Source organism: Anabrus simplex, chromosome 7 (assembly GCF_040414725.1).
Source record: "Anabrus simplex isolate iqAnaSimp1 chromosome 7, ASM4041472v1, whole genome shotgun sequence".
NCBI lineage: Eukaryota > Metazoa > Arthropoda > Insecta > Orthoptera > Tettigoniidae > Anabrus > Anabrus simplex.
This window is the reverse complement of record NC_090271.1, coordinates 33,901,266-33,928,074: the sequence shown is the minus strand read 5'-3', so window position 1 is coordinate 33,928,074 and position 26,809 is coordinate 33,901,266. Positions and strand designations below refer to the sequence as shown.

Genomic DNA, 26,809 nt, shown 5'->3' with positions numbered 1-26,809 from the left:
AGGGCACAAACATCAGAGCGTCTGAAAAAGTACTGGGAGGACCGTAAAGCCCGAACAATCCCTTCAAAGAGACCTGAACAATGGACTGACTAAAGTGATCCTATGCGGTCATTAAAGAAGAAGTAAACCAAATTATTTAAATGAAATTGCATATCTTCTCATCATTAAAAAGAAAATGTTCCTAAACTCCAGTCAAGTTTCTCAAATTATTTACAAATCGTCTCGGGAAATATTATATCTCAGCATTGTCTTTTACTCTTCTTTTAATCATTTATTTATTTATTTAGGATGAGTATTAGATTTTCTTTATTCTGGGATTCTGTTTTGGGATGCATCAGGAAAAAGATAAGTATCAAGTCAGTCATAATATGCGCTAATATCTAACATCACTTGTCAGCTGAAATATATCATTCATCTCATTAATTTTACAAATTAGTTTAATCACATAAATGTGTCTGATGAGACATGTTGTCAGATAACTAATTGAATTCCAACACATTACCTTGTCATTTACTAAAATAGGTATAGAATATTATGCATGAAGACTCTTTATCATTTATTTTACCTACTGGAATTATATATGAAGAAATTATAATACTTGTGCATAGGATTCAGTGAGTGCCATTTACTTCAGTGAATAATCAACATTACTGTAGAGATATAGGTTATTTAAAGTTAAAAACTTCATAATTGTTCCATATTGAACTGAGAATCACAAAGAGAGATGTTCCACCTATTCAATACACTGATACATAGTTGCACAAACATGTTGTAACATAAGTTTGTGCAACTGTGTATCTGTGTATTGAATAGGTGGAACCTCTCTCTTTGTGACATAGAGATATAGGTTACAGGGCGAGTTGGCTGTGTGGTTAAGAGCGTGCGGCTGTGAACTTGCAACCGGGAGATAGTGGGTTCGAATCCCACTGTCGGCAGCTCTGAAGATGGTTTTACGTGGTTTCCCATTTTCACACCAGGCAAATTCTGGGGCTGTACCTTAATTAAGGCCACGGCCACTTCCAACTCCTAGGCCTTTCCTATGCCATCGTTGCCATAAGACCTATCTGTGTCAGTGCGACGTTAAGCTACTAACAAAGAAAAATAGAAAGATATAGGTTAATTGTTAATTTTAATCAATATACCACTCAACTTTCCCTACAATTATTTCAATGATTTACTAGTGCCATAACTTATTATAAGCTTCTTCATATGTCTTCATTCATGTTGGATATGGAATACCTGTCAAAGATTACACATTATGGTATCAAGTATATTACTGATCCTGGATTGCATCAATGCTCTTCTTTTTATCTTCAACCGGGCGAGTTGGCCGTGCGGTTAGAGGCGCGCGGCTGTGAGCTTGCATCTGGGAGATTGTGGGTTTGAATCCCACTGTCGGCAGCCCTGAAGATGGTTCACCTGGTTTCCCATTTTCATACTAGGCAAATGCTGGGGCTGTACCTTAAGGCTACGACTGCTTCCTTTCAACTCCTAGGCCTTTCCTATCCCATTGTCGCCATAAGACCTCTCTGTGTCGGTGCTACGTAAAGCCACTAACAAAAAAATATCTGTATCTTCATAATTAATCATTCTCTTCATTATGACGAAACAATACATGTCACATTTAACCTTCCTCATATTCATTTAATATTTCAATATCATTTTCTTCATATATTATCATACCTCTTATTTCTCTTGTAAATAATTCTCAACTATACCTTAATTTGACGCTTGGAATCCTCTTATTTATTCTTTTGATTAATTCATTTCTTCTCAATCTCATTACCACTTCATCTTACTCTCATATCCATATGTAATTCTATTCTGATTTTATATGGCACTGTTTAATCTTCATACTACAAGATATTAACCATCACTCACTTATAACCGTAACTATTCTACCGATATGGACCTCATAATTCATATATAATAACCTCTTCACGTGTTTAAATATCTCTGCAATGGCACTTACGTATTGTTCAGTTCACATGTTCTAGCCAAAGATTGGTTATGTTATTCAGATGACTACCTATTATCCCTGTATTCTGACACAAGTATAATGTTAATTTGGAAGAATATAACATATCTGAGCTAATTTGAAGATTACAACGTTTAACCATCAAATATTTGCGATTATATTACAATTTGCAAGATTTATCTAACTTACTACGCTAAGAAATATGACTTATCTTTTTCCGTCAGCTCCATTGGGATTGAATTAGATCCACCAGGACATCTGTGGTTCGGGTTCGGCAATTACATCCTTTTGCCGTCACCTCAGCTCAGCCTCCTCCGGACATTTCGCCATAGTCTTCTTGGAACGTCATGAGAACCATGTCTTGCGCAAATATAATTGAAATAAACATATATGAAGTTGCATCATAATACAGAATTCCTAGCCTTCTAACATTCTAGCTTCAATGTGAATTCTGTTGTTTTAACTTTAGTCTTAATAGCGTTTGTAGACTACCAAAATGTCTCAGATATCTGTTATTATCTGTTGTTATTTTATGGGTTAATTTAGCTATTTCTCCATATCCTTCAGATTTTCTTCCTTGTAATCTTGTCAAAGGTTATCCCTTGCCGTCTGGATAGCCCAGTGTATGCACTTTTTTCTAATTTTCTTCTTGTTTCGCAGATTTATTTACAGTTACATGCAAAATGGGGCTAGGATGACTAGGCTACTGGCAGAGCTAAATCTGGAACATGCGACATGGAACTGTACGTGTGAGATAGTCCTCTTAAGTCGGGGGGGGGGAAGGTTTCTTCATTTCTAAAGGGGATTCCAAATACCAATTTTCACGTCTGTAACATGTTAAGTTTATGAGATATATTGTAGATATACTCATTTTAAAAACTGCCCCACTCCTTGGCTGAGTGGTCAGCATTGAGGCCTTCGGTTCACAGGGTTCCGGGCTGTCGGGGATTTTAATCGCGCGTGACTAATTCATCTGGCTCGGGGACAGGTTGTTTGCGTTTGTCCCAATACTCTCCTCTTCATATTCACTCATCACACCACATTACAAAGCACAACAGGAACACGCAATAGTAATTACATTCCTACACGTGGGGTTTTCGTCAGGGCGGGCATCCAGCCGTAAAACAGGGTCAATCCACATGTGCGACACAGTTCGCACCTGCGACCCCACAGGCGTGGGAAAAGCGGTAGAAGAAGATACTCATTTTAAAAATTTACCTGCTTTTTTAATTATTTCAGCAGGTAGGGACCCTTTTTGGAGGCAGTCCTACCCAGGGAGTGGCGCCCCTGCCTGTGTGAGTCTCAGGGCACACTGACCTGGTGTGTAACACCTGGTGAGGGTCCCAGCTCAGGGTTACGAGTGAAGACCTCAACGACTTCTACAGTGGAGAAGGTGGACTTCGGTACGGTGGAGATGGCGGAAGAGGCAGCCCTGTATTCAGGGATTAATATGAGTACAACGTGCTGCCTTGTAGGTTGAGGTGACTGGACACGATAGGCTAAGGCAGAAAATCCTGAAAGAAAATCTCAGTCTGTGTTAGGCTCAGCAGGTCAACAGAGGGATTACTGAAGAAGTTGCTTTCAAGAATAATACGAGCCTCAGATGTAGGAATTCACGACGACATCAGTTTGGTGCGAATGACTGTTTACAGCCCGATGTTACACCAGTTACCCAAACCAAACAAAGACAAAGTATCAGAGTGGTAACATTAAACATCCTGATATTGACAAACAAAACTGAAGAGCTGGTCGACCTCTTGGAAAGGAGGAAACTTCTGATCATGGACCTGAGTGAAACAAAGTGGAAGAAAACTGGGAAAATGAATATCAGATTGGACTATAGTCTCTACTGGTCTGGAAACGAAGTAGAGTCTAAGAATGGAGCAGGATTTTTAATACATAGACATAGATGCTTGTAGTGAAATTAGAGTTTGTTAGTGAAAGGATAATAAAGTTATGTGAATTTAGGAGGGAAAAAGTACAATGTGATCCAAGTCTATGCTCCACAGGTAGGATGCTCAAAAGAGGAAAAGGCCAACTTCCTTAATAACTTGGAAGAACACACTTGAGTATGACAATCTAATTGTAATGGGTGATTTTAATTCACATGTTGGCTCACAACGAACAGGATATGAATCTATACTGGGCCCTCATGGAATGGGAAACAGAAATGAAGAGGGAGAATATATGCTAGATCTATGCATGAGAAACAACCTGATAGTGAGTAACACTTGGTTCAAGAAAAGGGACTCCCATAAAATCGCAAGATATAGCTGGGATAATAAAATAGGTACAGTAATAGATTATATTCTGATAGATCAAAATGTATGGAAAAGTGTCAATGATGTTAAGTTCATTCCAAGTGAAGACCTTGGTGGTGACCATAGACGTTGGTTGCAGTTATTGCAGAGGAAAGACCTAGCAAAGTCTGTAACAAAAGAGTCCCAAAAATAAAAACTTGGCGACTAACCGAGCCAAGTGTAAAGGAAGAATTCAGGGAAGGTGTCCGCAAGTTGTTGCCGAGAGATGAACTGAAATTGGTAGATGAAGAATGGGATACTCTAAAGAAGGTTGTGGTTGGTACAGCAGAAAAAGTATGTGGATGACAGAGTCAAATAAGAAAACCTAAAGAAACTGCCTGGTGGAATGATGATATTAAAAAGGCTATCAGAAACCATGCAAGAAGATCCTTATATCAAGCAAGCACATGGGGAAATCAACATGAAATAGAGGGGAAGCTGTCACTTTACAGAAAGAAAAAATTACACTTCAAACAGTTGGTTGTAGCTGAAAAGCAGAATTGCAAGGAAGATCTGGCTACCAAAATAATGCAGGATGGAAATAAAAAAACTGTTATACAGTATTGTTAAGAATAAAAGAACTCAAAATGAATCTATCCAATCTGTAGAACGTCCGAATGATGAGGTGACTAGGGATAAGACCACAATATTACAGGAGTTCCAAAGGCACTTTGAAACTTTGCTGAACTGTTATAGAAATGTCACTCCATTAGACAACGAACCTTATGATTTTGGCAGCACAAATACCACTAGTCTGACATGGTTGGAAGTAGAGACAGCAATATCTAAGCTGAAAAACAACACATCAACTGGATCAGATGAATTAGGTGTTGAGATGATCAAAGCACTAGGAGAGGTAGGACAACAGTGGATGTACAGAGTACTAAATAGAATCTGAAAAGAGAATGTAATACCCAATGACTGGAAGCAAGGAGTCATCATCCCATTGTTGAAAAAAGGTGATAGAAAGAAATGTACCAACTACAGAGGTATAACTCTGCTGCCACGTGGCCTCAAAATCTACGGATCCATCCTTGAGAGCAGGATTAGAAAATATGTTGAACTTACACTTGAGGAGGAACAACATGGAGTTAGACCTCATATATCAACTATAGATCTCATTTTTGCCACTAGAATGCTGTATGAGAAGTATTGGGAGAAAGGTAAAATACTTATAACTGTTTTTCTGGACATTGAGAAAGCATATGACCGTGTACCACGCAGGCATATATGGGAATGTTTGAGACATAAGAAAGTGCCCGATGACATCATAGCACGAGTACAACGATTATATGATGAAACCAAGTGTTGTTTCCAGGTCCAGGATGGAAGGTCAGGTTGGTGTGAAATGAAGAGTGGAGTCCAGGAAAGAAGTTGTCTTTCGCCACTTCTCTTTATAATTGTAATGGATGAAGTTTTAAAAGCGGTAAAGAGAAAGGATCCAACAACTAATGCCCTGGTTTTTGCTGATGATGTAATGGTATGGGGTGAGACAGAAGCGGAAGTACAAATTAGACTAGATCTCTGGCATGAAGCTTTTACAACCTTAGGTCTCAAAATCAGTAAAATGAAGACAGTTGGCTTGGTGATGAGTAGAAACTATCAAACTGTTCATCTAAGAATTGGAGATGAGGAGATGGATATTGCAGACAACTTTGAGTATTTAGGTAGTGTTTTGTCATCAGACAATACCATACATCAAGAGATTAGAAACAGAATACAGAAAGCTTCCAAATTCTATCTCGCTGTACGTCAAATACTTTGGGATGAAACATTTCCGTTAGTTTCCAAGATCAGCTTGTATGAAATATATCTAGTACCTATATTGACGTATGGCCTGGAAACAGCAACACTTACTGGACCAATAAAGAGTAGCCTTCAGGCAACAGAAATGAAGTTCCTCCGTTCTTGTCTACAAAAAACAAAAATGGATAAAATAAGGAATGTGGATATGCGACAACAGCCTGGATTGGAAAGAAGCTTGCTGGAGACTGTAGAAGTGAAGAGATTGCAATGGTATGGTCACATGAAAAGAGTGAATCCTCAGAGGACTCCTCGAACATACTTTGACCACAATGTTCTTGGGAAGAGACCAAGAGGAAGACCTCGTGATGTTTGGGAAAAACAGATAATTAAGAACCTTGAAATTAGGGATGTGAACTGGTGTCGCATATATGAGCAGCATCTGTGGATGGATAGAACAAACTGGAGGAGGCTCGTACACAACCGCACCCGACTTGCTGGAGTGAAGAAATGATGATGATGAAGACCCCCTTAAGTGGATTTTCCGAAAAAGTGTGTGTTCATTTATTTTTAAGAGAGGTCCAAGTACCAGTTTTAATGTCTGTAACATCTTCGGTTTCTGAGATATAATTATGTATTCTCATATAAATAATTCAACTTCTTCCTCCCTTCTTTTCACCCCCCCTCACCCCTTAAGTGGATTTTCTGAAAACAAAAATGAGTGTTCTTTTATTTTTACAGGAGATTCCAAATACCAATTTTCATGTCTGTAACATATTAGGTTTTTGTGATATATTGTAGATAATCTCGCTGCTGTAAGAATACTGGAGCTGATATTACCATGGTTACGGCAGTTCATTTCTTTATCGGATTCCTAGAGCAGGGGTAGTGTGGTGTCAGTATCTCCATAATGGTTGGTGTTAGGACCTGTAGTGCTTACAGAGTTTGTTTCAAAGGGCTTAAATTGAGCTTTATACAGCCCATGTCCCTCAGGGATAATGAATACGAACAAATTTTACCTCTTTATATGTTATTGTAAATAGTATAGATTTCTCTTTGACTATATCATAAATGATAGTGTAATACCAAAGGAATGAAAGGAATCTATAATAATACCAATTTATAAAGGAAAGAGTGATAAAAGGAAACCTGAGAACTAGAGACCAGTCAGCCTGATCAACTGGAGAGTTTAATTTCAAAATATATTAGAGGGGTATGTGAAGATAAAAATTGGTTCAAGAGGAGCCCGTATGGATTTAGAAATAAGTTTTTTTTGTGATGCACCACTGGTGGGATTTCAGCAGGACATAACAGATCAGTTGGATTACATAGCCATAGACCTTTCCAAGGCATTTGACAGAGTGGAACATGGAATATTAAAGAAACTGGGGGGAATAGGAGGGGTTATATGTTGGATAAGCAAATTTCTAAATTCAAGGGTCAAAAAGTCAAAGTAGGAAATCATTTATCACAGGAAGAGAAAGTTTGGAAGGAAATTCCACAGGGTAGTAAAATTGACCCATTACTATTCTTAACATATGCAAATGATTTAGTGAACAATATAACATCAAAAATAAAATTGTATGCAGATGGTATAATTGTTTATAGGGAAATCAATAACTTAGAGGATTGTAAAAGGGACCTTGACAGTATCCAACAATGGGTTGAAGAGAATAATATGAAGATTAATGGAGGCAAATCACTTGTCACAACATTTACAAACAGGAGCTTAAAAACTGAATTTAAATATACTTTGGATGAGTTAATTGTCGCAAAAGATGGCAAGTGGAAATACTTAGGTGTGAGATTTGAAAGTAATTTGCACTGGAAGGGTCATGTTGATGACTAGGGAGCGGATTTTTATGTGCTAAAAATGTGGAAAATATTTATTTTTTATGTGCTGAAAAACTTTAAAATATGTGATAAAAAATTGAAATTATTTTCCTTTAAATATCACATAACTACTCGCACTCAAGAAGTAAATAAGTATAATGTTTTGTATTAGAATATGGTGCTACCAAACGTGCTCCTTAAGGCAAAATGGTGTCTGTGTATGGAAACGTGCTGTATGGTATATTAATTTTTGATATGCCAGAGTAGATATTATGAATGGTTATTTGTTTAAAGGTAAAGTTTTGTTTATATATGGCAAAAGCAACCTATTATCTTTGAGAAAATAGTACCAGTTCGTACTCACTCATCACACGCTGGAATATTAGTTGCTAGAAGTAGTCTCAGAATTGCAGTGAACAACAAAGGTAATCTCCAAATTGTTCATCACAAATGCATGCCGATTATCTCTAAAGAACTCCTTATACTGCGAAAACGATCGCTCCACATCACAGGAAGTCAGGTGAGCATAGTTAAAGAGAAGAATGTCACCAACAATAACGCCATCAATTTCGCCAACATGAGCACCCTCTAATACATTAGAAATTTGGCACATTGTTTGAAATCCTCTGTTTTCCTGAACAAATTTTGATATTTGACCTTCAACAGTCCCTGTACCTGCGAAGCCGGGAGTGAATCTAATTTATTTTCAACAGCGCGCACTTCCTTCACTGTTTCGGACAACAGGTTAGTGGATTTTTCAAGTATGTCTATAATTTTACACAAGAATCTTAGATTGGCAGATATAAACACCAAATCATTTTTCAAAAAGTTGTCTTTTAGTATCTCTTGAAGAATCTCAATTGACGACGCGTCGTTTTTATCTAGCACGTTCACAACGGATGCAAAATTTTCGAAATTGTCTGCGTAATATACCACAGCGCTAAGCCAGGTACCCCACCGCGTAACAATAGGCAGAGGAGGAAGCGCAAGATCCGGGTTTTTCTCATTAAAGAGATCGATTCTTGAGGGTACTTTTACGAAGACCTTTTTGCCATTAGACACTAATTTATCCAGTTGAGGATACTGAGCCCGCACAGTTTCACATAACCTGTGTAGAGCATGAACAACGCAAGTTACGTGTATAATTTTCGGAAAGCTCACAGAAAGGCCTCCGCCTGCCTTTTTCATGTAAGCTGCACTGTCAGTAAGGAAAAGCAATACATGGTCGTATTTTATACCTTTTGGCCAAAGTAAGTGCATGGCTTCATTGAATAACCTAGCTACAGTGACATGGTTTGCAGCAAGCATTTCTTTACACGCTAGCAAATAAGAATGTTCGCAAGCAGTTTTGTCATTCTTCAACACACCAACTACAACATTTCCTACTTTTCTGCCACTTGAATCAGTGGTTTCGTCAATGCTCACCCACAGTTTTTCGCTATCACATACTGCCCGAATTCTCTGTAAAGTTTCTTCGTAACATTTTGGGAGATAGATTTTACTTAATGTGGGTTCGTCTGGAGGCTCAAAATTAATGTACTTTGTTAGGAAATTTCTCAGTCCCGGATTATTTATTTTACTAAGAGGAATGTCGGCGCAAACAAATGCCCTAAATAATACTGGGAATATTTAGATCACCGCTGTCTCGATCCTCCTATAGGAGGATAGAGACGCCTATAGGAGGATAGAGACGACGGTGATTTAGATGGCCCTGCATTTGAAGTAGCTGGTTCAGCTATTAGTAATTGTCGCGAACGCACACGCGAAGCAGCCGCAGTATGCTTATTTCCAGACAAATGCTGGATTACTTGAGAACATTGATTTGCACGTACTGTTTTACCACACGGTTGGCAAAATAATACTTTGCCATCGATAATGAAAATGCTTTTAAATTTCACTACATATTGTTGAAGACGCGATCTTGTACTCGACTTCTCTTTTGGCATTATTTTGCAGGTTACGACACACGCATTTACGGTGAATCACTGTTTCAATAAAAATAGCAGCGGACAATGAAGGAAATATTTCTTATAAATCCATACAAAATCACGCGACCACGAGAATGATATATGGACCCAAACAGCTAACCTTACTCTTAGGAGTGATGAAATTCCACTACCTAATGGTGGGGCAATATTCTTCCGAGTCTCCCATGTCGTAACGGAATTACGTCACCTTATCTCTCCGTGATTACCTTTCGCTGATATTCTATAAACAAAACCCGAGAGGGCTGACTCATAAAGAGTTGGAATGACATCATGCAAGGAAACATCTTGTGCAGCAAATCAAATCGCTGTCTAAATGTAACGACGTAGCCAGTGACCAGAAAGTTTTAGATCTTATGGAGGGAAGTCCATAAAAAGCCGAAACATTCAGATACATTATGTTAAATACACTGTTAAAAACAATACCGTAATCGTAAAATGAAAATATGAGCATTGTTTTATAACACAGAAGCATTTTAAATTTTATTGTCAATAAATATTGCCGATTTATGTGCTTATTATAGATTTTCTTAAAATATGTATTTACATTTAAAAAATGTGAAAATATGTGTTTTTATGTGAAATAAGATTCAATTTTTACACTTGGGGATGCACAATAGGAATAATGAATTTCGTAACTTGCGTTAAAACTTACGCAAAAAAATTATGTAATTACATAAAAATCCGCTCCCTATTGATGACATTGTTGGGAAAGCATACAGATCGTTACATGTCATAATGAGGCTACTTAAAGGATGCAACAAAGAATTAAAAGAGAAAAGTTACTTAAGGATAGTTTGTCCATTATTGGAATATGCAAACAGTGTTTCGGATCCTCACCAAGAATGCCTAATAAAAGAAATAGTGTGCAGAGGAAAGCAGCAAGATTTGTAACCAGGAGATTTCAGGAGAAAAAGTAGTTGATCAGAAATGTTGGAGAAACTTGGGTGGGAAGCTTTAAGTAAGAGAAGGGAGAAAACTAGACTTACAGGATTATATAGAGCTTATACAGGAGAGGAAGCATGGGGAGAGATCCGTGAGAGGCTTCAGTTGGAAAATAATTAGGTTGACAGGGCTGATCACAAGTATAAAATTAGACGGGATTTTAGCAAAAATGATTGGGGTAAATTTTCATTCATTAGGAAGGGGGCGTGAAGGAGTGGAACAGTTTACCTGGGGAAGTGTTTGATCCTTTTCCAAAATCTGTACAGATATTCAAGGAAAGAATAAACGGCAGCAGAGAAAAGATGTTACAGGGCATTTGTCTTGTATAGGTTCTTGTATTTGTGAATAAATTAATTTCATCCTGTTGTCTATGGAGACTGGACAGCTGAAGTAGGGGTGAAGTACAGTGGGGACTTTGAGGGCCTTGGGACCACTACGGTAGCTGTGAAGGCCCTTCAGGGACTCTGAGAAGCAGTGGCAAAAGAGGCTCTGGTCAAGACGCAGCAGGCTGTTATGCATGTTAGGTACCAAAATTGGTTAAAAAAAAAAAAAGCAATGTTCATTTAAAACTTACAGCAATATTGTATAGTATTTTTTGAAGTGATTCTGTATACTGTATATGAGTTGATTATGTGTTTAATAGAAAAAATGTTAATGTAAATTGTATAAAAGTGTATTTTAGGAAAAATGTCTTCTTTTCTTTTTAACTTAAAATGTAGTTTTGAAAATAATGTATTTTTGTGTTATTTGCCACAGAGGTAGAGACCTCATTTGCAAATGAAGTAATTTGATTTGAATAGATCCTTGTAGATCTAATCATTACCTTACACATCAATGGTATGCATGTATAAAAAAATATGATAATATTAGGATCACTCTTCTGGGTGCTACCTTTATTTTTCTCAGGCAGTGTAGGTTCAGTATATGAAAAGTGGTGGGATATATTTTAACATGGTGGGGATTGTAAATAAATACACAACTGGTAGTGTTTGAATTCTGTGATTTAAGCTTTATTTACTGCTTGCGTGCAGACACACACCAGTTTGTGCTCTCTCTACTTACACTGTCACATTCGTTCACTTTATCCCTTACAAATGAATAAAAGTACACATTACACACTGTTCAACTTCTGTCACTTCAATACAATTTCACAATTATGTTTGCTGTACACTAACACAGCCACACCGCTCTTCGATTTTATGTAGTGGCCGAATTTTGTGCACTTGAGTGTTCATTTCAAATTCTAATTGAAATTAAATGTTATAAATTTATATTCTTGAAGATTTTAATAAACCTTTACACAAACTTAATTGCAAGTAATTCTGAGTTACAAGTGGTTCAAACTCTTCCCCTTGAATTGCATATAAACTAGTTTCTATACATCATTTCCCCTTTTCCAGCGGATATCAGATGGTGGGCAAATATGGTTCCTCTCCACCGTTCCTTATCCAACACTGTGTTTCAGTCCAGGTTCTGTTCTATGCTGTCTTTCAGAGTCCATCATCTTGGCCCTCAATCCTCAGTCATCAGTGATCTGCATTTAGGGCGGTCGCCCGGGTTGTTTACCTAGCTTTTTCTTAAATATTTTCATCGAACTTGTAAATGTACCAAAACATTTCCCTTGATACTTTATTCCAATCCCTTACTCCTCGTCCTATAAATGAATATTTGCCCCAATCTGTCCTGTTGAATTCCAACTTTATCTGCATATTATGATCCTTCCTACTTTTAAAAGCTCTGCTCAAGCTTATTCTTCTCGTTATGTCATTCCACGCCAACTCACCAATGACAACTCGAAACATACCACATAGTCAAGCATCTCGTCTCCTTACTCCCAAGTCTTCCCAGCCCAAAGTTTGCAGCATTTTAGTAGCACTACTTTGTCGGAAATCACCCAGAACAAATCGTGCTGCTTTCCTTAGAACTTTTTTCTTGTTCTCGTGTCAAGTAGCCCTGGTGAGGGTCCCGTACACTGGAGGCATACTCTAACTGCGGTCTTACCAGAGACTTATATTCCCTCTCCTTTACATCCTTGCTACAACCCCTAAATACTCTCAAAACCATGTGAAGAGATCTGTAACCTTTCTTAACTACAGCATTAATATGATTACCCCAGTGAAGATCATTCCTTGTATTAACACCGAGGTACTTACATTGTTCCCCATGAGATACTATCACTCCAACACAATAATTAAAATTGAGAGGACATATCCTCTTGGTGAAACTTACAACTTTACTTTTCATCCCATTTACATTCATACCATTGTCTGCTGTCCATCTTACTACATTGTTTAAGTCCCCCTGCAGCCCCCTGCAGCCGCTCACAATCCTACAACTCATTTACTACTCTATACAGTATAACATCATCTGTGATTCCAGATCTTTACTCATATAATTTATATACAGTTAGTTTCTCTCATTGGTTGGCCGGCAGGCGCCCCAGCTTATCAGCCTCTTGTTGACTTATTCCTCCCCGTTCCGCAGAATAGCAATAAGGACAGCACTTCGCTCACTTTATCCGTACATGACATGAGATAACAATTAAAATTAAGAAAATAAGCTTGTACCTTATTGCAGGAGATGTTGGAAATGTTCTCCTCCTGCATCCACAATTTCTGGTATGTGTTAGGGAACTCCAATTTACACGCGTAAGTTAGTCTTCTGTAATTGAGGCTATTTCTATCCAGTTTTAACATTTTCCTAGCCTGCTATGCTGAGCTCTTTGAAACCCCGGCTTCTTGTCTGTTGTCTTATGGATGTTGTAGGCGTATGTTCTAATATTTCTGCAATTTCATTTATTTTTTCCTCGTTAACTACACATTTTTTAGCACCTCACTTCTTCTTATCAAGTAAAGAACCAGTTCCTCACAATTTGTTGATGAGTTTTTGCACAGTCTCTCTATGTGAAGGGTGTACTCTGGAAATGGTGTTAGAAATCGCCTAACAACTTCGCTGCAAGACTGTTTTCACATAATTATCATACAAAAATACCCTTTCCTCTACTATGTACACATGTGGAGGCATTATGAGAAATATACCCTAAAGTAACACTTCACAACTCAAGAACAGTTGGTGCGACAGATCAACACTTAATACACGTTCTAAGCACAGAGCTGAACTACGAAGTGGGGGCATTCCTGTGCTGTTGCTGCGCTGTGTAACGGGAAGTGATGAGTCAGCGGGAGGCAGATAAACTGGGCGCGCCTGCTTGCCAACTGATGAGAGAAACTCACTGTATGTAAAAAAACATAAAGGTCCAATTATACTGCCCTGCGGGACCCCCCCTCTTAATCATTACAGGATCAGATAACGCTTCACCTGCTCTAATTCTCTGAGTTATGTTTTTTAGAAATTTAGCCACCGATTCAACCACTCTTGTCTATAATACCAATATAAATGGTCCATTAGTGGACATTGTAAATTTTCCAGCTAACTCATTCCTGGTTGCCAGTGTTTTGCCCCAGTATGCTAAGTTCGGCTCATCAGTTGGTAAATAGCACACCTACCGAGACGCATGGCTAGTGCATACCGTGGAGGCCACTGCGTAGGTTACTTGGAGCCACCAGCAGTGCCAGTGCACTATGAGAGACTTTCTCATTACCAAAAATTGATGCCTGCCTGGCCATCAAATGATATAGATGTTGATACCCATAGGGAACCTGAAATATTTGTCCCGAATGAGTAGATTTATAATACCAGTATAAATGTTCCATTTACACTCCCCTTTAGTGATGGGACATTCGATTCATTTTACTGAATCGATTCATTTGATTCCCTTCACGTTACTGAATCGATACAGTGATCCGATTCACGGCACATTAGTCACTGCTCCTACTGCATCTGTTTAGTATGTGCTGGTTAGACAGCAGCAACAGCATTCAGTGCTCACAGCTGCCATCTGGTCTTCATACTATGAACTCCTTTCTTAGAAAAAAATGCTAGTCACTCTAATACATCGAAGGTTTACGGCGACGCGGGGTGGGAAAGGTTAGGATTAGGAAGGTAGCGACCATGGCCTGAATGAAGGTACAGTCCCAGCATTTCCTGGTGTGAAAATGGGGAAACTACGGAAAACCATCTTAACGGCTGCTGACGGTGGGATCCGAACCTACCATCCCCCGATTGCAAGCGCATAGCTACGCGATACTAACCGCACGACAACTCGCTCAGTCATTTTTGAAACTGTATTTTTCTATCAGCTGAGGATTTTTTTTAAATCGTCTTATTTTGTATAGGCTAACCGAGATGTACAGTAGCCCACTGGTTTTCTGATTCAGCATACTGTTGGTTAAGTTATTGCGTCTATCCACATATGATTGAAGTCTTGTGCAACGATGTGCCATATGAGCTGAGAGAAACTGAGCTCGATAGCTGCGGTCGCTTAAATGCGGTCAGTATCCAATAATCGGGAGATAGTGGGTTCGAATCCCACTGTCGGCAGCCCTGAAGATGGTTTTCCGTGGTTTCGCATTTTCACACCAGGCAAATGCTGGGGCTGTACTTCAATAAGGCCACGGCCGTTTCCTTCCCATTCCTAGGCCTTTCCTATCCCATCGTCGCCATAAGACATATCTGTGTCGGTGCGACGTAAGGAAAATAGCAACAAAAAAAAAACCCAAAAAAAACCTGAGAGAATACTGAGCCGTTCTTCCCAGTATAAAACTCATAGTCATAGGGCGGTCTAGTGTTGAGCTTAATTGTCAAATGTCAACTAAGTTATAATACTAAGATTCATTAAACTAATAAATAGTATAAACTAATAGCCTACCTACTTGCTAGCTACTTCAGAATTATGTTTTGACTACCTTTTTAACACTGCAAATAAATCCATCTATTATTTATTTAAAGAAGAGGACAGTGAATGCAAATGGGTATTATTTTCAAATGAGCCGAGCTCGAGTCCATTATAGCCTACGATTCTTTCAGTGAATCATGGCTCGCTGTATGTCTCGCTGCAGCGGAAGCTCGGCTCTCCACGTGTCCAGTGAGCCGATAAGGAGCCGTGTGTATCTTGTGTCTCACTGAGCCGTGTTCGTTCACGATTCTTTCGATGTGCCATGATTCACTGTCCCGCTGCAGCGGAAGCTCGGCTCCCTGTCAACGTCCAGTGAGTGCGCCACTCAGCACTGTCCGCTGGGAGTAAGCTGAATCGTGTGCCGTGAGCTCGCTGTTCCTGTGAATCGATTCACTCGGACACTTGAATGAATCGATACACTGCTTCGAATCATGGATTCAGTAGCCAACACTACTCCCCATGCGTAATAATGATCCCAGGAATGTCTTTCCGGGAACTTGTTTCTGCCTTAAAGTATCTGTGCATGTCCTTCCATTGCTCCCCAAAATTGATGTGGCTCCCAATTATGTTTGCAATCATGTTATCCTTAGCTGATTTTTTCGCTGAATTCAATTTCCTAGTGAGCTCCTTCATTCTCTCCTTACTTCTGCAACCATTCCTAACTCTTATTTCTTTTTAATCTGCACTTCACTGTCGGCAGCCCTGAAAATGGTTTTCCATGGTTTCCCATTTTCACACCAGGCAAATGCTGGGGCTGTACCTTAATTAAGGCCACGGCCGCTTCCTTCCCACTCCTAGCCCTTTCCTGTCCTGTCGTCGCCATAAGACCTATCTGTGTCGATGCAACGTAAAGCAAGTAGCAACAAAAAAATTCTTCACTTCCTTCTTAATATAAATGGTCCTTGCTATTCCTTACCACTTTTAAAGGTGTATATCTGTTTTTACACTCCTCAATAATTGCTTTAAACCCACCCCATAGACTGTTTACATCTTTATTTACCATTTTCCATTGATCCGTAATGTCTGACTCGTTGGCTGAATGGTCAGCGTACTGGCCTTCGGTTCAGAGGGTCCCGGGTTCGATTCTTGGCCGCGTCGAGGATTGTAACCTTCATTGGTTAATTCCACTGGTCCGAGGGCTGGGTGCCCCAACATCCCTGCAACTTACACACCACACATAACACTATCCTCCACCACAATAACACGCAGTTACGTACACATGGCAGATGCCACCCACCTTCATTGGAGGGTCTGCCTTACAAAGGCTGCACTCAGCTTGAAATAGCCACACAAAATTATAATTATTATATTGATCATAATTGTTTTTAAAAATTGCCCCATTCCCATCTTATGAGCCATATGGTATTGCCTATTAGTCCTACTTTTATGGCATTTCTTTCTATCACATTTATTTTTAACTCTGACAAAGACATTTATGCCATCTATCACTTCAGTTTCCCTATAGAGCTCGTATGGTTTTATCAGCACCACGTCTAGAACATTTTCCCCTCTAGTTGGTTCCATCACTTTCTGATTCATCTGTCCTTCCCATAATAACTTATTCAACATTTGTTGGTCATGCTTCCTGTCATTCGCATTCCCTTCTCAATTAACATTTGGTATTGCAATTTACAAACTTCATTGTATAGATCCGTACTGATACAGCTTGATTAAGAACTAGTATTAAGTTTAATGGTCTACCCAATCAACACACTTCACTTGTAAAGTTCTTAATTAAGTTCTGATCACCCGCTACAGTAACATTCTCTGTATCATTTCCCAAAAAGCTGATTATCTTATTAAATAATTCTGCATCAGCGTCAGTGCCAGCCTTGCCAGGTGTACACCCCAAAAACATATGGTTGCCTATTGTCTTTAGAGATAAGTCATACACCTAGAATTTCATGTTCCTCATCCTGAACTTTTTTCGTAGCTTACAAATTCTTGTTTCACCAGTATAAATACTCCCCCTACGATCGTACCTAACTTGTCTTTACGATAAACACTCCAGTTCCGTGAGAAAATTTTTGCATCCATAATATCACTTCTCAGCCATGATTCAATTCCTATTACAATATCTAGTAAATATATATCGTATCAAATTACTTAATTCTGTTCCTTTCTCTACAATACGTGTACAGTTTAACACTAACAATTTTATGTCATCCTTACTCTACTTCATGCTTGCTATATTGTCATCGCTCCTGTCCTCCGTTGCAAGTCTAATTATCTCCCTCAAACTCGCTATCTCTTTCCTCATCCTTAATTCCCTCTCACACCCACACTCCTTACACCTACCTCTCTGTGCGTTCTCTCTCTCTCTCAACACTGTCACACTGGTTGTTCAGTGTATCACTTACAAACTAATACACGTACATGTTACACACTGTTCCACTTCTGTCCCTTATTCTTTAATACAGTTTCACACCTCATCTTATCTTCCCTGTCATCTGTCTTTCCAGTGCTTGTCTTGGGAGCCTTTCTTCTAACATCTGCTTGGTATATCCATACCATCTCAATCTGTTCTGTTCTAGTTTGTCATTCAGTTTTTTCACATTTAGCTCTTTTCATATGTCTTCATTTCTCATTCTATCCCTCCTTGTCATCTGTACCATACTCCTCAGGAATTTCTACTCTCATCTCTTTGAGTCAATGTCGAGGTTTCTGTTGCTTGTGTCATTATGCTGCCTTTATGATGTCCGTCACCATTATGAACAGTAAAGATGACAGCACACTCCCTTGTTTTAGCGCATTTTCAATTTCAAACCATTCTGATCTGCCCATTCATACAGCTGCAACAGCTATCAAATTGTTTAAATCGTTCCCCTTGAATTGCATATAAACCATTTTCTACTGTATTGTCATAAAGGAACACATAATAGGAAAAATTCACAGTGACAGGTCAGGGTGGGAGGAGGCAGAAATAGAAAGAAAACACAAAAGTACAAGAACTAACTCAAAATATTCATACACTACCATCTTCAAATAGATTGGCTTTCTCTTCATCAGTCAGAGTTGTTCTATGTCCATTTCTTCTCAGTCCATGATGAGTTTGTTTCTGCTTCCCAGCTTCATTAGGAGGTCAGGCTTCAACACCACTCAAGGGGCCATCTTAAAGACCAGCATTGAATGAAGATGTGGAGATTATCCTTGTCCTTTTGTGATTTCTTTAAATTTCTTCCCTCTTCCCACACTGATCTGTCACTGTGTTTATCCTGTTGTGTGTTCCTGTCATTTTGCCTATCTTCCTCCATATGACTTGTTAACTCAATAGGTATATGGTGTAGAATTTCTGATGAACAGTTAGTAATTTTGATATGTTTTTCTTACATCCACAGTGTTTTGGATGGAGAATTCCGCCAGTACCGTGGCGCGAGAGACAAAGATGCCTTTATTTCATTTATCGAAGAAAAAAAATGGAAGTCCATCGATGCAATTCCAAGCTGGAAAAGTCCAGGTTCATTCCAGATGTCAGTTGTCTCATACTTCTTCAAGCTATCTCAGATCCTTAGGGTTTGTATTTGCAGTGACAATTAGGTCCTGAATGACTTGTGGGAATTGTATTTTCATTAAACCTAACCTGTGTTCTCGTAATTTTACAGGCTGTTCACAATCAGTTGATGGAAGAATATGGCTTACCAACTTGGGGTTCATACCTGATCTTTGCCGTTGCAACAATTTTTATTGGAGCTCTTCTTGGCCTTGTAAGTAGAAATTAATATTTCACTTATTTGTAAGTGCATAGAATATGGGATTAGAAACTGCCATCAGAATACTTCACTGTAGCTTACATATTACCTTCACGAATATAGAATTAAATTTCCCCAGCATTCTCTCATCACACAATCACACAAAAATAAAAGAAAACACACATGTACATTCATTAATGACTATTGTGCCCTTTAGCATTTAATCATTAACTCTGTGAAATAACAGAGTACCTTCAGAATCTTCTGCTTGCATCCCCTACATCGGTGGCAGCATTTAGTTCTACACTTCTTAGCCTACGTATAAATCATGAAAATCTGATCTTTTATATTCGGGAATTGGCTTGTAATGGAAAATGCAGACACACTATTATCTCAGTGCACATGGTGCATACTGCCATGTTTTAAACAGCAAACTTCAGCTTGTGCTCCATAGCCTCCTTGATCATTTCCGACATCCTCCCACCTTTTTTGCAGTGTCAGTTCGTACACTTACAGTTGCAATACAATTTACCTACTGGGCGAGTTGGCCATGCGATTAGGGGGTGCACAGCTTTGAGCTTGCACCCAGGAGATAGTGAGTTTGAACCCCACTGTTGGGAGTCCTGAAGATGGTTTTCCATGGTTTCCCATTTTCACACCAGGCGAATGTTGGGGCTGTATCTTAAGTCCACAGCTGCTTCCTTCCCATTCCTAGCCCTTTCCTATCCTATCGTCGCCATGTGGGTGCGATGTAAAACAAATTGCAATTTACCTAGATCTCTGAAACAGAAGAAATTATATCTCGTGTAAGTGTACGCACCAATAACGGAAGACCCTGATGTAGAAGTGGAGGATGTAGAAGACATTAAGACAAATTCCATCAAAAGAACTTATTTTAGTTATTGGCTACTTCCAACGCCAGAGTAGGGAAAATTGCAGAAGACCATCCGAAAGGCATAGTTGGAATGTTGAGATTTGGACTAAGAAATGAGAGAGAACACCTCATCCAGTTTGCACCACCATGAACCACACAGTGGTCACCAATGGCAATCACACTGTGAAAGGTACTGTTATTGGGTGTGATATGTCCTAAAATTAATAAAAGGAAGATAACAGTAGGCAATGCAGTGCAGAAACAAGAGATAATAGATGAAGAACTGGAAAACAACCCACAAACTAGAAAAGGGTGGAAGCACATGAAAGGAAAAACAGTCAACAGAAATATTGAACACTTCACCAACGAAATAATAAAACGTACTTGCCATGCAGCAAGTCGTGTCTTATTCTACAATGAATAGGAGGGACAGCAAGTGAGGTTGAGAACATAATGAGGATAGGAGGAGAGACCCTGGACCCTGACCATATACAGTAAAACCTCGTTAATTCGGAGTTGTTGGGACTCAAAAATCGGACTTCGAATTACATGATTTTGAATTAACCGCCAGTTCATAATTCAGAAGTGCCAACCCTTGCTGCGTTACAAAATATTCTAAGGCCCGTTACTGCATGCAGTTAACCTTGATTCACAGTTTAATCCTTTCAAATGCCATGGAAAAAAAACACCTATTTCCAAAATGTATGCAAGAAGGTGCATTTATAGTATTCAAATAATGCACTCAGATAACTCAATGACAAACATAACCTCACGCAATGAAGGAAAGAAAAAAGTACGATTCAAAAGCGAGGAGAAATCTATGCTGGCTCCTATGTGCAAGTGCTTTATTCATTGGATTACTGTACTGTATGCATCTTAGTTGCCTTGTACTTACACAGAAAGTACCCAATGCCCTTAAAACATAGTGGCTTATCGAACTTTCCCATGATGAGGGGATAAAGTTTCTTGTTTCCGTGTGCATTGCAACACAGTACAAGCCCCACCCTTGTACGATTCCTCCGGCTGGCACTTTCTCCTTTAAAACCATAAGACCGTTTGGGCTCGACATTAAAAGAAAGCAACGTAGTTTCATCGGCAATGACAATATTGTTGGGTGCCTACGAATTGATTATATGTGCCACGCTTTTTCGTCAACTGTCCGCATCGCCATTGTTCGCGGATTCTGTTTTTCCACACACTGCCTGCTGCGTGATATTACGGCGTTCCTTGAAAGGTTGACCACAAAATAATTCAGATTTCATTCAACTTAGCAATTATGAAGCACACTGTAGACACACTGAAGTGAGTGCAAGTGTGGAAAGCTACCCCTCCATGTTCCGGAACACGCATTCTGTCATGACGCGGATAAATTTTGAATTTAAATTACTCTGTAACGTACTATTGTTTTAAAATGTAAAGGCAGTTTCGAATTAAGTCTGAATTTCGGTAATGGGGCCGACATTGTACTTCGAATTACGAATTATCTGTATTTCGAATCAAACAATTAAAATAACATGCAAAACCGTGTCTCATGTTTCCGGGAACGAGAGCTTGTTCTAATTAGGCGGAATTTTTAATTAACCGATTTCGAATTACAGAAGTTTTTCATTTAGTAATAAATTTTGATGAAGTTCTTACCATTTTAAAAAGTATACAACCCCAAAGAAAAAAAATATTTTGTTACACCACTCATAACGTAAGGTGAAAATAAATTGAAATTCAGTTTAGCTTATAATTTAAATGATGGGGTCATGTGATGAAATATGAACTTGTAATAGTAAAATAAAATAAAATTGTAAGAAAAATAGCAATAACCCCAAAAGAATAAATTGAAATTAAATAAAATCTATAGATGAATTAATGATGATACATTTTCAAAAAATTTGGAAGTGAAAATAAGGTTCTCTTTTACGCTACCTTCATGTAGACATACCTCATTAATGAAGTCCACGTTGTTATTATGTCCATCTGGGCATAATATTCCACAACAAAATTATGGAAATACATATTATAACCACTTTCTCAATATACCAAATCACAGATCCACCCTCTACAATAATTCTTTTGTCGTCAGTACAGTTCGAACATGGAATTCGTTCCCCAGTGACCTAAGGGATACCCGATCTGAACCGGTATTTAAAAAGAAATGTTGACAGCAGTACTCGGACCTATAAAGTTGCGTGTAAATACATGAATTCAGTTTTCTGGTTTATTTTATTCAGTGTGTTACCAAGTTGACTAAGTTTGTTTTTATTTATGTATTTCATATACATTCCTTTTTTTTCCCTTGTGTTTCTACAACTGTGTGTCAAGTTTAGAATGAGATAGTGTGTGTGCATTCATGCGTGCGTTTGTACATTATAAGACACGGTTTGGCAGAATAGCAGTCTTTATAGCCTGAGTCATGCCATGTAAATAAAGGCATAATAATAATAATAATAATAAAGTTACTATGTAGTAAATAAAATTTCAGAACCTATAAATTAATAGCCCATTGCTGAAGAACAATATAGACACATTTTACGCTTTTGTCATTTACATAACAATGAACAGTTGGTTGCTTCCCCAAGATAAGATCAGCTGGGAAACAATGGGCTGTCCAACAATGGACATAGATGTAAGGATGAGACAAAATACTACTTATACCAACTAAATTTACCTGAGATTTAAATTAATAATAATAATAATAATAATAATAATAATGCGACAGGCTTTGGCAGCCGGCACATTTTTCCTATCGCCGCTAGATAGGGGCTTCATTCATTCCATTCCTGACCCAGTTGAATGACCGGAAACAGGCTGTGTATTTTTCAATAATAATAATAATAATAATAATAATGGTTTAGGATATAATTTTATATTGGATCAAACTCCTAAATGAAAATTATAATACCTATTTAGGTTTATGAACATCACTTGTCCATATTTAATTACAGAATTTAATTGAATCCCAAATAAGTCAGAATCAAATAGGCCTTGTGCTTGAAATATACATCTTCGTAACTCAAATAATAGTATACGTATATAAGCAAATGCAGGGCTCGCTTCTACGGTCACTCTTGGTCGACAAAACTAATTTTTAATAATTTTGAGTCAAAAGAACAACTCCCTGGTACGTTTAATATCAGGAAAGACCTTGAAGAATGAGCCTACGGACAGATGACGCGCACAAACAGGACCTTTTCAAAACAAGCATCGTGACTTTTGGGACTTTCCAGGATGTGAAGTTGACATCTTGTGCAAACTGGTTGGAAGAATGCCATGCTCGACACAGTGAGCACAGCACCTACTGGATCAATTTAAAATTGAGTAAGTGCCAGACTGTGTAATGAAACTTATCGTGGTCCCTAGTTGGCCGATTAGGAAATAATGTGTTGAGTCATCAGTCCATAGACTGGTTTGATGCAGCTCTCCATGCCACCCTATCCTGTGCTAAGTTTTTCATTTCTACATACTGTAACTACTGCATCCTACATCTGCTCTAATCTGCTTGTCATATTCATACCTTGGTCTACCCCTACCGTTCTTACCACCTACACTTCCTTCAAAAACCAACTGAACAAGTCCTGGGTGTTTTAAGATACGAGGTGTGTTTTTTAAGTACGGTCCGTTTGAAAATAAGTACACAACAAAAGGTTATTTCAAAAAAGTAAGTTTATTTTCAGAAAGTACATACTTCACTCAATTTTCCGACATAGTTGCCAAGTTTGTTCAAACACTTATCATACCTCGTAACCAATTTTAAAATACCCTCTTCATAGAAACTTGCCGCCTGCTCCGATAACCAAGAGTTCACTGCCGTTTTCACGTTGTAGTCATTGTAATGGTTGCCACTGAGGTGATGATTGAGGTGGAGGAACAGATGGTAATCACTCGGCGCAAGATCGGGACTGTAGGGTGGGTGGTCTAAAACTTCCCAGCCAAAACTGTCCAATAAATCGCGGGTCTGACCTGCAGTGTGAGGTCTTGCATTGTCCTGGAGAAAGACAATTCCTTTTGTCAGCATGCCACGTCTTTTGTTTTGAATCGCTCTGCGTAGCTTTCTCGGGGTTTGGCAGTATGCTTCTGCATTGATAGTGGTTTCTCGTTGCATGAAGTGAGCCAACAAAATACTATGCCTATCCCAAAACACCGACGCCATGATTTTGCGCTGGGGCAGAGTCTGTTTGGCCTTCACCTTTACAGGTGAGGGTGTGTGTGTGTCACCATTCCATGCTCTGTTGCTTCGATTCGGGCGTGATATGCGAAACCCATGTTTCGTCTCCAGTTAAGATCTGAATCAAGAAGCCGTCACCTTCCTCGTCATAACGAGTCAAGAACTTCATCGCACACTCAAATCTTTGGTTTTTGTGGTCCTCTGTTAGGATTTCGGGACCCAACGGTAGCACAGTTTCCTAAAGAGGCCCATAGACGTGCAGTATTATTGCACAATATCAGGGTTTGTGCAATAAAATTGATAGTGTGTATTTAATATTGAAGGATTGTGCAATATATTGTACGAAATCAAGAAAGTTAAAAATATATTGCACAAATCGCAAAGTACTCTGCTGTGTGTTGGCAATATTGTGCAATATCCTGTCCTCCCCCCAGTTGGTATCAACAAGCATTGGAGAAGGTATCGTGATGGCAGGCAAAAAGGAGGAGAAAAAGTTTATTTTGGAGTTTATCGAAGTGTACCATGGCCTTCCGGCTCTGTGGGACGTTAAGAACTAAGCGAGGAGTTCATCATACAATTCACCAGTCATGCGCAGAAAGTTTTGAAAATCATTTGGTTTCCATTTTCTCAGTTCATTGAGTAAATTTTCATAAGTGTACTTTTCTCTGTCTAGAAACCACTGTTTGGCCCTTGTGCTTCTTTTCCGTTTCTGCTTCTTTTTGGCACTTACGCCCACGGCGATCAAAACGCAGCAAAGATCAGTATCACTCAATATAATCACCAAATAAAATAACGGCATGGGCTGACTATATATTGCAACACATATTGTACGTGTATGACCGCTTTGCACAATATATTGCACAACTATCAATATTATCTCCACACGATTCTATTTATTGCACAAACTCGATTTTTGTGCAATAATATTGTACGTCTATAGGCAGCTAACAATATATTGTACAATCCATTTTGAGCAATAATATTGCACGTCTATGGGCCCCTTAAACTTTAGGTGTTCAGAAACAATGTTGTAAAGCACTGATCTCAACACTTCAGGAAATTCGTTTGAGAGACCTGTTATTGTGAAGTGCCTGTTCTCACGAATCTTCGCTTCAACTGAAGCCACCAAATCGTCTGTAATTAAAGAAGGGCATCCGGAGCGGTCCTCATCATGGACGTTGTCATGGCCATCTTTGAATTGTCGTACCCACTTACGCACTTTGCTTTCACTCATGCCAGTATCACCATACACTTCGCAAATCTGTCAATGAATTTCTGCAGCAGACAGGTTCCTTGATGACAAAAACCGTATCATTAATCGAACCTCACACGCGGCGGGCGAGTTGATAGTCTTAAACATTTTGAAAGCACAGAACAGAACTGTACAGGTTAGCTACAGAGCTGAAACTGAGCACAGTTGTTCCAGAGGCATGCCGGTACACGACGCATGCACTCGTAGCGATGTGCGCGTGAACTACTGGTGTCTACAACAAAACGGACCTTACATAAAAAACTCTTCATATGTCTTGTCATTCTATCTCTTCTTCTCGTCAAATTTAGCCAAATCGATCTCCTCTCACCAATTCGATTCAGCATCTCTTCATTTGTGATTCGATCTATCCATCTCACCTTCAGCATTCTTCTGTAACACCACGTTTCAAAAGCTTGTATTCTCTTTCTTTCTGAGCTAGTTATCGTCCATGTTTCACTTCCGTACAATGCCACGCTCCACACGAAAGTGTTCAAAAACATTTTTCTATTTCCTATATCAATGTTTGAAGTGAGCAAATTTCTTTTCCTAAGAAAGCTCTTCCTCGCTTGTGCTAATCTGCATTTTATGTCCTTACTTCTGCCATCGTTAGTTATTTTACTACCCAAGTAACAATATTCAGCTACTTCCTTTAAGACTTAATTTCCTAATTTAATATTTCCTGCATCACCTGCCTTCGTTCGACTGCACTCCATTACTTTTGTTTTGGACTTATTTATTTTAATCTTGTACTCTTTACCCAAGACTTCATCTATACCATTCAGCAGCTTCTCGAGATCTTCTGCAGTCTCAGATAAAATAACAATATCATTGGCAAATCTCAAGGTTTTGATTTCCTCTCCTTGGATTGTGATTCCCTTTCCAAATTCCTCTTTGATTTGCTTTACTGCCTGTTCTATGTAAACATTGAAAAGGAGGGGGGACAAACTGCAGCCTTGCCTTACTTCTTTCTGGATTGCTGCTTCTTTTTCAAAGCTCTTGATTCTTATCACTGCAGACTGATTTTTATACAGATTGTATATAATTCTTCGTTGTCGGTATCTGATCCCTTCTTGATTCGATCCTCTAAGATCAGACGTAAAGTCAGGATTGCTTCACATGTTCCTACATTTCTTCTGAAGCCAAATTGATCTTCTCCCAACTCAGCTTCAACTTGTTTTTCCATTCTTCTATCAACAAAACACGTATTGTTGACAGAAGAATGGAATTTTTGCAGGCATGAGATACTAAAACTAATGGTG

The 26,809-nt window shown here is 38.8% G+C and overlaps 1 protein-coding gene across 1 annotated transcript in view; it reads left to right on the top strand.

Annotated features, from left to right (window-relative positions):
* Positions 1-26,809, top strand: part of LOC136877222 (thioredoxin-related transmembrane protein 1) — a 117,967-nt gene that overhangs the window by 48,982 nt on the left and 42,176 nt on the right. Inside the window, exons 3-4 of the mRNA XM_067151072.2 lie at positions 18,918-19,092; positions 19,182-19,283. Coding sequence (XP_067007173.1) covers positions 18,918-19,092; positions 19,182-19,283 — 277 coding nt within the window. The remainder of the gene's footprint in view (positions 1-18,917; positions 19,093-19,181; positions 19,284-26,809) is intronic.